Source organism: Anopheles coustani, chromosome 2 (assembly GCF_943734705.1).
Source record: "Anopheles coustani chromosome 2, idAnoCousDA_361_x.2, whole genome shotgun sequence".
NCBI classification, from domain to species: domain Eukaryota; kingdom Metazoa; phylum Arthropoda; class Insecta; order Diptera; family Culicidae; genus Anopheles; species Anopheles coustani.
Window position 1 is genome coordinate 64,482,232 of NC_071289.1, and position 11,252 is coordinate 64,493,483.

General features: G+C 48.2%; 2 protein-coding genes across 2 annotated transcripts; one reads left to right on the forward strand and one right to left on the reverse strand.

Annotated features, from left to right (window-relative positions):
- The first annotated feature begins 1,372 nt into the window (after positions 1–1,372).
- Positions 1,373–6,909, forward strand: LOC131267005 (U1 small nuclear ribonucleoprotein 70 kDa). Its single transcript, XM_058269736.1, has 6 exons — positions 1,373–1,676; positions 1,742–1,924; positions 2,005–2,149; positions 4,977–5,228; positions 5,294–5,671; positions 5,961–6,909. The coding sequence occupies exons 1-6, from the start codon at positions 1,533–1,535 to the stop codon at positions 6,146–6,148; spliced, it is 1,290 nt and encodes a 429-aa protein (XP_058125719.1). The 5' UTR covers positions 1,373–1,532; the 3' UTR covers positions 6,149–6,909.
- Positions 6,910–6,998: 89 nt separating this feature from the next.
- LOC131264832 (uncharacterized) lies at positions 6,999–10,740 on the reverse strand. Its single transcript, XM_058267098.1, has 2 exons — positions 10,463–10,740; positions 6,999–10,397 (listed from the first exon to the last, which is right to left on the reverse strand). Exons 1-2 carry the CDS (start codon positions 10,738–10,740, stop codon positions 7,250–7,252), a joined length of 3,426 nt encoding a protein of 1,141 aa, XP_058123081.1. The 3' UTR covers positions 6,999–7,249.
- Between the last annotated feature and the right edge of the window lie 512 nt (positions 10,741–11,252).

Genomic DNA, 11,252 nt, shown 5'->3' on the forward strand with positions numbered 1-11,252 from the left:
TCGCTCAAGAAATAGATAAGATCGCGACTAGAAGAAAGTGTACGAGCCGTATTTTTCTGCTTCTTCACGTTATCGGACGCGACAGAAACGGGTACTGCCTCAGGGTTTTTCTTTGTCCCTCGCGAGTCGGTTTTTCACCACCACCAGGTTTCCCGTGTCCCCGTGAAACCCGAGGGAAAGTCCATCTAGGACAACGGACGACAGGATGTTGTTCACCGGAGCACTGATTTATTCTGAAGTATATCCTGTCACTTCGCTTGTGCGTGTTTGTGCGTGGCCTACAGTGACGTAGTGTGTATGTTTGTTCACGATCGTTTTGTTGCTTGTTTGTTCCCTCGTCGCGGCCCCGCTCTCCTCGCTTTGACGAGGTGCGTAGAGCGTCAACGACGGTAGCGTGAGAAAGAAAGAAAGAAACCTTCGAAGATAGTGGGAATAATGACAGAAAGCAAAATGGCTATCATGCTGATCAGCAGCAGCGTCAACGAGGGCCCCGAAATTCACACCATTCCTTAGTACCAACGGGTAGATTTGCTCACACACACGCTACACGCACACGGGTTAGTCGATTGTGGATTGGGAAAAACGCATGCTACATTCGACCACGGTGGTAGAAACACAACACGAAACAGTGCAAATTCATACAGCCCACGACAACGCATCAAGGTACGGGGGAAACAGTCTCTCGAGGCAACAACCGCACTATTCGACTGCAGCACTCCGCAAAGCCCTGGTAGGCGAAACAGTGGACGCGAGATGGCGACACGGATGCACGATTACGTACGGAACAGCCATCGTCGATGGCGGATCAGTTTGCGCGAGCTCTGGGGTTGTTTGTTTGTTTGTTTGCCTTCTACCCTACCGTTTCACCGTGGGTCGTGAACGAGCACATGCACGATCGAACCAGGAAGTGCAAGGACAATAATATAGCGCGTAATTTTACCTCTCTTGAAACGAGGAGCGATGCAGATGCGTATCTTTTCTTCTCGTTTGTCAAACGCAAGACGGTATACAGTGGCAGGTAGGTGGGTCGACATCGGGTTGACGTTTCATTCGATGACAGATTTGACAAGTCTATCGAACATCCGAGCGAAACCGTATGAAATATTTCGTTTGCTTTTTAAAAATGCTGCGTTTAATTCGTGAAATTCTAATGAAAATATAGGCGGAAAAAGTAAGTGCTTGGAACTAGAATCATCTGTTTGTTCAGTTCATACTTTTTCAGTTCAAATGTTTGTTGTTTTCTATAGATCTTGGAATTCAAAAATGCCAAACTGTCAAAACGTCACTCCTTCCTACGCTGCCTCACCTCGCATTGCGCTCCATCATCTTTGGCACATTGATTTTCCAAAACGCACATCAATGGCGGCGCTGCGCTTGGACGATTCAGTGATTGTTGCTAGATAAATGCGAACGGAAATAAACCATCTTCGGTGTTCTTTGCAATGTTCTAAGACTGTGAAAACGGACGTGAGTGAAAGTGTGAAACAACGAGTGTAGTTAAACCCTGAACAGAGCGGTAAAAACCGGTCACCATGACGCAGTATTTACCACCGAATTTGCTGGCCCTGTTCGCCCCACGCGATCCCATTCCGTACCTACCACCTCCGGACAAGCTGCCGCACGAGAAGAAATCTCAAGGGTACTTGGGAGTGGGAGCCTTTCTCGATTGTTTCGAGGTGAGTAACACGATCAAAATTTCGGTATCGACAGTTTGTCTGAAGTTGGTGTTTCAACTTTACAGGATCCGAAGGATACGCCTCCACCTACTCGTGTGGAAACGCGTGAAGAACGATTGGAACGGCGCCGTCGGGAGCGCGCCGAACAAGTGGCCTACAAGCTAGAACGTGAAATAGCTACATGGGATCCGAACCAGCTCCTAGAAGCGACGGAGGATCCGTTCAAAACTTTGTTTATCGCACGAATTGTAAGTAGCACCACAAAAACTTCCAGCTAGAAAAGATCATCACTAACTTGCTTTCAATTGTTTTTCTTTTTTGTTTGCAGAACTATGACACATCGGAATCGAAGCTTCGGCGAGAGTTCGAAATTTTTGGTAATATTAAGAAGATTGTTATGATCAACGATAAGGAAACGGGCAAACCGCGCGGTTACGCGTTTATTGAGTATGAACATGAACGGGACATGCATGGTGAGTATTGATGATGGAGATAATCAAAGTGTAAGCCGTGAAACTACCCTTCACAATCGTACTCGCGTTTCCATCCGTCCAAACGACCTCCCCTATTCTAGGATGTACGCATTATTAGTTAACACTTAACAAAAACTTCGCCGAAAGAGAAATCAATGCCAACTATGTTTGCCTGTCCCGCAAGTTGGTCGATTTCACGTTTGAAACAAACATCCTTCGGAATGTTTCTGTTCCTCTGCTTGATGTAAAGACTTTCGTTACGATTGGGGATAAGCGTTAAGCGCCAGGTAAAAGTCGGTCTCGCCGGATCGCCCTTTAAGCTGCCTGAGGAAGAAGGGTTCGGCCAGGTAAATGTGAATTTGGTAAAGTAAGGTGGGAAAACGCGAAGCGAACGTTCCAGGACCACTGAGGGGACAGCACTGGCGTGTGTAAGAGGTTTCTTTATCATATGAGTAATCCGTTTTTTCAATTGTAGATTTCGCTGTGCGGAACTTACAACTTAAGATTCAATCACATTCTGTTTGAGATGAGAAGCAAACGCTTGCGTAGGTTTGTATGTTTAGTTTAGCTGTGGTGCCACCCAGCGCGCTACTCGGTAAGCGATAACGGGACAAACACATATTCAATTCATTTCACAAAGCCTTCTATGTTTCCTTCCAAAAGTTTCCTCCCAACAGCAGCAGAAGACGGAAAGAGCATGAATATTCCTGCGTGTTGCGTGTGCGCGTTTGTAGCGTTTGCTTGGAATGTTGGAGAGTTTTGGAAGTTGTTTTTTCTGGTAACTTTCTTACACTTTTTAGAAAGATGTTTCGGAAATTATTAATCCGCAATGTCCATTATTTTACACAATCCTATTGCTCTAGGAAGTTAAGTGAATTAGTTCACCCTAATTATTTCAAAATGTATTTAACCAAAAAGCTAATGCTGGAGTATTCAGGTGTACATCTTTTGCTAATTACTTACGAACGTGATCGTACCATACTGTTTTACACGTTTGACTCTGGATGTCTTGTACTTGCTTTTCCTTGGGTATTCGTAAAATCAAATAAACCATGAAAAGATTCAGAATAGATGGCACTTTACATCTGTGTCTGAATGTCATTCATAAATATAAGCCATCTCGCCAGTCTCTTGGTGTATGAAGATTTTTGTTATTTTCATGTTTTATTTACGTTTCATTGGTAAAGCAATGTTATTTTTTTAATCCTTCCTCCCCTACTGCTAGAACTTATTTTTGGAGATAATCAAAATAATGGGATTCAAACTGTGTCACTTCGAAAACCAATTTGAAGATACTTTGAATCATTTTGAAAAAACCTCACCAAACGCTACAACGCTGCGACACATATCCTTATCCAATACGAAACGGAAGCGCTACTTTGTCAAACCGGGCGTGTGTGAGTGTGTATGTCTGTGTAAGTGACTCACCAAATTGTATGTGGGTAAGCATGCAATGCGGTGGCAATTTTTGGGTTTAAAACTGTCCCACATATGTAAGTGAACGAAACGAAAGTAAGTCCTTCATATTTCGAAATATCTTTTGATCGTGGTAAAGCTCGCTGCTAGGGAGTGTCCTGTCGATGCCAAACTCTAAGGCGCTGCTGCTGTTGTCACAGTTGGGGTTTGGTATACCGAGGATCTCAAACGGAAGCCGCCACGCTAACGACTCTATCACGTGCTTTTCCACGTCTCGGTGGTCAGTAGGTACACCAGCGTGGTGTGTTATGCTGGAATGACCTTCGTATGTGTTGCACGGTGAACACAAAATAACCAGCTTCGAAAACTCGGTAGAACACTTGAAGAGAAAGTGTGGTGTAATTAGGGAGATTGGTTGAGTTCTTCCGAGCTTCACCAGGTTTGTGTTATCAAATACATTTTTTTTAAATCCATCCATTACGTAAGTATGGTGCTCAACGGGAGATGAGAACGTCTCATGCCGTCAAGTGTTCGACCAGCAGTATATTTATCGAATCAACGGAAAACCCAATCCTCTTTGAAACCAACACCATCGGTGGTTCGAGGAGTTTAAAAAGGAACGCGACTCGTGAAGGAGGTTCGAAGCAATTTAACCAAGTGCTATTTACCAACGTCTGGTGCACATTTTGCTTTTGTTTCTACGCCCTCCCGATCGTTTCTTTTGAGTTGTACTGTAAGTAACTGTTCCAGGCTCCACAGACACATTCTATCGTCGTGGTAGGTATCAGGTAAAATGGTACGGAATGAAAATTGGTAATATTTCGATCAAGTAGTCAACCTCTCAAAGGATACAGCGTGGTTTGTTTACCGGATAGAACAAGCGGAGTCTAGTTAAACTCAGTAGGTCGTGCAGGGATAGCTTTCTTTTGTGTCACTGATAATTGCTTCCTTACTATCCTTCTCTACTGAAATTTAAACGTTTTTCAGTGTAGAAATATCGTTTAGTTCGTTCAAAATTTACTTTCTCCTAAAGAAAGTTGTGTGCCTCTCTACGTGGAATATTTTGCTATCGTTCGGAAAATGCAACGCACACGCAAGTGTGTACACCTTCCATGGTCTCCATGCAGCATCTTTTACTCTCTCCTCTTTCTCTTGATCTCATCCAACGTGGTCACGACACAATGTGCCCACCGGCCGATGCTTTCCGATGCTGTGGCGCACAAGCCGTCCAGCGAGCCGTCATCTTCGTTCGGCCCGATTTGTACTATTTTCTTCTTTCTCTCGACTCTTTTTTTCCCACCATGGCGCAATGTTTGTGTATCCCCTTCTTTCGTGTATGATCTCATGATGATGATGATGATGGTGTGATGTGAATTTGGTGTCGACAACAATGGGGGCATCCACTATGCAGCGGCCTACAAGCATGCGGATGGTAAGAAAATTGACGGTAAGCGCGTACTGGTGGACGTCGAGCGGGCCCGCACGGTCAAGGGATGGCTGCCCCGACGGCTTGGTGGTGGACTGGGTGGAACGCGTCGCGGTGGCCCGGACGTAAACATCAAGCATTCGGGTCGCGAGGACAACGAGCGCGAACGGGAGCGCTATCGACTCGAGCGCGAGCGTGAGGATCGCGATCGTCGGGAGCGGGATCGGCCGGAGAATCGTAAGTGAACTGAAATTTCGTATGAATTTTCAAGTTTCAAACTAACTCCACCTTTCTTATTTCAGGGTTCGAACGTCGTAGATCTCGTTCCCGTGATCGCGAGCGGCGCCACCGAAGCCGATCGAAGGATCGTAGCAGGCGACGTCGTAGCCGCGACCGTGACGTGGAGGAGCGGGAACGATGGGACAAGGATCGGGAACGTGATCGCGATCGTAGTCGTGATCGCGACAAGGAACGCAAGCGGAAGCGGAGTCGCTCGCGTGATCGTGATCGTAGCGAGAAAAGCCGACGGGACAAGCGTAGCGATCGGGGTGGTGATCGAGGCGATCGAGGCGACCGTGGAGAGCGCGGTGGTCCACCCGGCGGAAGCGTTGGCGATCGGAAGGAACGGAAGCCAGACTTCCGCGAAGGCGAGATCAAGATCAAGGAGGAACCGATCGATGGTAAGTGAATATGATGGGGATGTGTTTGGAAGGGTTTGCAACAGAGGATCTGTGGTGGTTCTGCGTTCGATGAAGTTCCCCTGCGTTGATCCCTAGAAACGTTGCTAAAGCAAGTTTAACTTAATCGAAGTTCCAGGGCTATCAGTTGTGAAGCTGTTAACTGTTTGGTAGTATCTAAATTTCGTACAGACTGTATTTTTAAGGTTTTTTGTTGTATCAAATGTTGTTTACGTTTTTCTTAAGATTACATTTAACTTCAATATTCTTTCTCTTCTCCATCTCTTCCCAGACTATCCCGATTACAGCACCCAGTACGCACAGTACCAGACGCAGGTTAAGTATGAGGACGGCGAGGAGGAAAAGTACCGTCCGCACGATCACGAAGAACATCTTCTCCGCGGGGACAACGGACGAACCGGCTACGGTGGTAATAATGGCGACGACGATGGTGAATATGACGACGGACAGGGCTATTAGGTTGGGTGCGGAATTGATGATATTGATGCTGGTGTGGCGATCGTGGGACAGAAAGCCAATCACGGTACGGTCGCCATCATGATGCCTTCCAACTGCATTCATTCTTCCGGTGTGTAGTGTTTAAATAATTCTGTAACGTAGCTTCAATACTCTTACACAATCATGGTTTACTCCACCGGATTCCGCTGTGCTAATGTAACGCAAATCATAATCTAACCATGTTCTCAACGAAACCATACACTTTGATTGAACCGACACACTGGTGGGGATAAAGAGCGAAATCGATTGCTTTTATTTGAGGTAAGAAATGAACATTTATCCTCCTTCTGTTTGTGTCGGTGGTTGGACTTATCATTCGTTCGTAAGATCACCTGAAGGTAAAGGTGAAAATCTTTGAAAATTATGCGACGATTTCTTTTTCTTCGCACCGAAACAGTCCGTGTGAGACAGCATAAATCGGTAAGACTTATAGCGACAAAAAGTAATGTTTTAAAAAATACTAAAAATTCACAGTGCAACAATTAAATTAATAGCTAAACAACACAAACCACCACTGGTTGACCGTTGAGTTAAATTATGATTTTTACCTCCCCTCCAACTATCACCTCTTGTAATTCTAATTAATGCAATTAGCAGCAGCGTCCAAACGGCAGGTGGAGGAGAAACCTCGGTAACATTCTCAATTTTTTCCTTCGACATTTTGTAGCGCAGTGTAGTAGGTGAATAAGATAAATAAATGAGATTTGAAGTTACTAAAATTATCTTCCGTGGCCAAGGGTTTTCTCATGTATCTGTTACATTTCCGAATAATCTGGTGGAATATCCTATCGTAAACACTCTTTTTTTGTCGTTTTAATTAAATTTATTCTCTTTCTAAAGGATAAGAAGATGTTACGTACAGTTAAACTTGTGGTGTGTGAATTCCCTAGGAATGGCGACACGTTTAGTAATGCTATGCGCGAAGCGTTTACGTGGAGCAAATTTTTCGTGAGACTGGTGCGTTACACAAACACATAATACTGACTATATGCACAGCGGGCTTTCGGGCAAGTGTTTATTTTTTTTCATTTTCTCGATTGCAAGCAGTGGCCATCATTATCATCATTCGATGAGATTCTCCTTCGAAAGGAACTTTAGTAGCGTGGAATGTTCGTTGTGCTGCTCTTGGCGTTGGTCGCCCTTAGTCGTGTCGCTTGACAAGGACACCTTTTCGTTGTTTGCTGCAAGTTTGCTGTCCTGAACGGTGGAAGCGGATGGTTCGTCTGGTTTCAGCAAGGGTTTGTTTTCCTCATCGGAGGTCGTCGTTGTTTCGCTCGGTTTAACGGCATTTTCCTCCGGCTTGGTGTTCAATTTTTCTGCACTACTATGCTTCGATGTGCTGTTAACCAAGACCAGGTGTGGTTTGTTCAGCACCTTCATAAGCAGCGCATCGGAACTGTTGCGGTGCTCCAGCACCTTCCGTTTGGCTTGTTGCGGTGAAATGACTATACAACCGGCCACCGGAGGCACACCATCGGTGGCGGTGTCCTTGTGTTGCTCCTGAAGTTTGGTAATGTCCTCGAACATTTCTGCCGACTGCGATTCGGAGCGGTTCCGAGCCTGCCCGAAAGGATACTGTCGGTGCTGGTCATACCCGAGGAAGCTATCGGAACCACGTCGCAGACGACGACTAGGTTCCTCGAACTCTTCCCCAAACGACGGCCTTAGGATGTTGTGGTTGGAGAACCACTGCCCGACGTCCTCGATGCTTTCCCTCCGCCCACCGTTTGGAGGATGACGAGGAGGATGAGGATGAGCAGGAGGGCCCTTTCGGCTTACCGCTTCGTGGATTCTTCCGCTGCTACCCCGATCCTCACCGGCAACCGAAAGCATCGAGTTCGACCCGTCAGAATCGCCACCGAACCAATCGCTCATGTATTCGATACTGTCCCGCCTTCGGCCGGCGTAACCGGCGTGCTTCGGGTTGTGATTATCGATCTTTGGCAGCTCGCCAACGATCTCCGACTTTTCGATCTTCTCGAACTCCGGATCGAAGCAGTCGTCCACATCGGATGACTTACCCTGCGACGATGTGGACCCGTCACTCAGCGAACTACCGACCAGCTCGATCTTCACATTTTCCAGTGTCTCATCTTCGATTTCCTTTCCGTTCGATGCCGGAGTGTTGTCCGCGCGGGACAGTTTTTCCAGCAGCTTGGCGATGTTCGGGTTAGCCGGGTTCGGTTCGTCCAACTCGGCGTTTAGCTGATCCTCCAGGTACGCCTGGAACTGTTCAACGATGTTCTCCTTGTTGTCTGACGCCGTGTAGACGCGATCGAGCACGTTCACCACATCGTGGTGTTGCAGCACATTGCTCGACTCAATGAATGACCCGAGGCAGAACTTCCGCAAGCTATTGTCCTCCGGTTTGCTGTGTAGCTGCTGGTACAGTTTTGCCTGGGACATCTTCCTCGTCGCCGTACCTTCCTCCGTGGGTTCCACCTCACGCTCCCGCTCACCGATCGAGCCCATCTCGGTCGAAGTGTCGGAGCGTTTTCTTCTCGGCGGTTCCGGTGGGCAGAGTGTGTTACCGTCCACCGTGGTGACCACTTCCGATCCACCGATGGTAAAGCTGGGATTCGTGGGACGTTCTTGGGTCGGTGTAGGGGTGCGACAGCTGGGTGGTTCGGTCGACTTCCAGGAAATCTTGCGTGTGGTCAGCTTCGACTTGGGCTTTACCAGCTCGTCCACTCCGGTGTGATGGGCGTAGTCTTCCGGGGTGAACCGCTCGACGCTGATGCGCGTCCGGTGCAGATCGACGGCCGCAAACGAACCCGAGCTGGAGCTCTTGGTAAGCGGTGGTCGCTGGGGAGTGTCCGGCCGGGCGGACGGCTCCTTACCGAGGTGCTCCGTGGCGGGCATCGAGATGATGCGCTTCAGCATACGCGGTGTGTGCGCTTTCGGTGGGGAATCTTCACCGTCCACGGGTGGGGGTTTCAACGGAGAAGCGGTGCTCGTGGCATCGCTTGTCGATAACTGTCGATCGAATTGCGACTCGGAGCGACTCTTCTGGAACTTCGGCGGAGCAGGTGGTGCGGGAAGTTCTTCACGTTGCTTCCCGGGCGATGCCTTCTGCTTCATACGGATGGGTGGAGCGATCGGTGGTTCATCTTCCGAATCAAACAACCCATCCGGTTCTGGCTCGATCGGTTTGTATTTGGAAAAATCACGGCTCGGTTTACGCGGTGCCAGCTCGATCGAGGCTTCGGTGCGAATAACGTTCAGGTTGTTCGGTGCTGGTGCCCCACCGGATGCCTCCTTTTCGTGCTCGTGCAGTTTAGCGTGCAGGTGATCGTGATCGTCACAAATGTGGCGACTCTTGCGCCGCTTCGGTACGATCAGTGGCTCCTCGACCGGCTGCATACCATCGTACCGGACGCTGTCGTTGTAGTCCTCGAGCATGGCCATCAGAAACTCTGCCCGGCGACCAATCTGATTATCAGCGGACACCGTACGATCGATGTACTTCATTAGATCTTCCTCCACGTCATTCGTCGGTGAACCTTCTTTCGGCGCTTCTTGAGGCCCCAGGCTACTGGCCTCTTTCGAAGGTTCCGGGAGCACTGCTTTCCGACTTTCGCTCGCTTGCTTTCTCCGTTCCACCACCACCGGGGTGCTGTCCTGTACCGTTTCGACAAACTTCTCGATCTTATCCACATCGTCCACGGTCGGTTCGACCTTCTTGCCTCTCATGGGCTTCTCATCGCCCTTCGTCTCACCCACCTTCACCACCGTCTCGCTCGAAGCTGGCGAGGAAAGCGAATCCGCCAGTCGCTCGCCGAAGAACTTATCCGACTTACGGTTACCGACGCGCGGAATCTGTGACATGGCTGCGGGCGACTTCTCCAGCTCGGCCGTAGTCGGCACCTTCGAGAAATCGCTGAACGCATCGTTACTGGCGTCGATTTCGAAGCACGACGTTTGGCGTGCCGGTAGCGCCGGCACTTCCGGTCGCGGTGGAGGCACACTGGCCGGTCGTGTGATATCATGGCATGAGTGCCGCCGACTTTCGCGCCCGAAAACATCCTGGAATCCGTTTTTCACCTGCAGCGAATCGTCGGACCGGTACCGGCCGTCGAGTGTCGCGCCACGTTTCTTGCGTGGCGGAGCGACCGGTGGCGTATCGATCACCTTCGGGCTAGCGGACGGTACGTGCAGGCCAACACTTTGCCACCCGGTAGCCGATGTGGTCTTCTTTGATGCATCCACCCTGTTTTGGGGATAATTGGGGAATGTTATATTGGGCCAAAACATTCACTTGCCAGCAATACTTACGCGCTTCGGGTGAAGTACGTCTTGCGCATGGGATGTGTTTTGCCTTTACCCAACCCATTCGGGCAGATGACGCTGCTCAGGTTGCTGAAGGTGTTTCCCGTGCTATGAGACGCGTTCGTGTTCGGTTCCTTACATAATACGTTCCCCATCTGTAATGAAAGTGAATTGAAACGGAGGGGGTTTAAATTTTGGGGTCTTTTGAAAGAGCGCCTTTTTATCCGGTCAATCAAAATGTTGTTCAAATTGGAACTCAGGCCTTCCGTCTTACACCATGACATGCGGTACTCTAGTGAAGAGTTGAAAAGCAAACAATATGCGCCCGTTGTGAGCTCGCGGTCGACGGCCAAGTGCCCTTGTATGGAAACTGGTTATTAGTCACCTCGACATCCCCCATATTGTTCGTGTCTCGAATGACACACGATTGTTTTTCACTCGTTCGCACGTTTTTATTGTTGAATTCTGTGGTACAAACTAGTTGCAAGTGCAGAATGGCTATTTTCAGTTCATCGTTTCAACCGTTTTATCGTTTTCGCATTTGTTGATTTTTATGCAAAGTTTAATTTAATTCTGTTTAGTTCTACAATTTAAATGTGTTTTGTTCACCACGGTGGGCCAAACCTTGTATTTATTACTCTAACTGATTAAAAAATGCAGCTATTCTTTTAATCACTGAATCGTTTTGGAAGAGAAATTGGTCTTTCCTAAAACGGGTTTGAATATTTCTCAGCCAACTTGGATACTCGATGCCAACGTTATTCGGGCATTAGAGGCGTACGATCGAATAAACTAA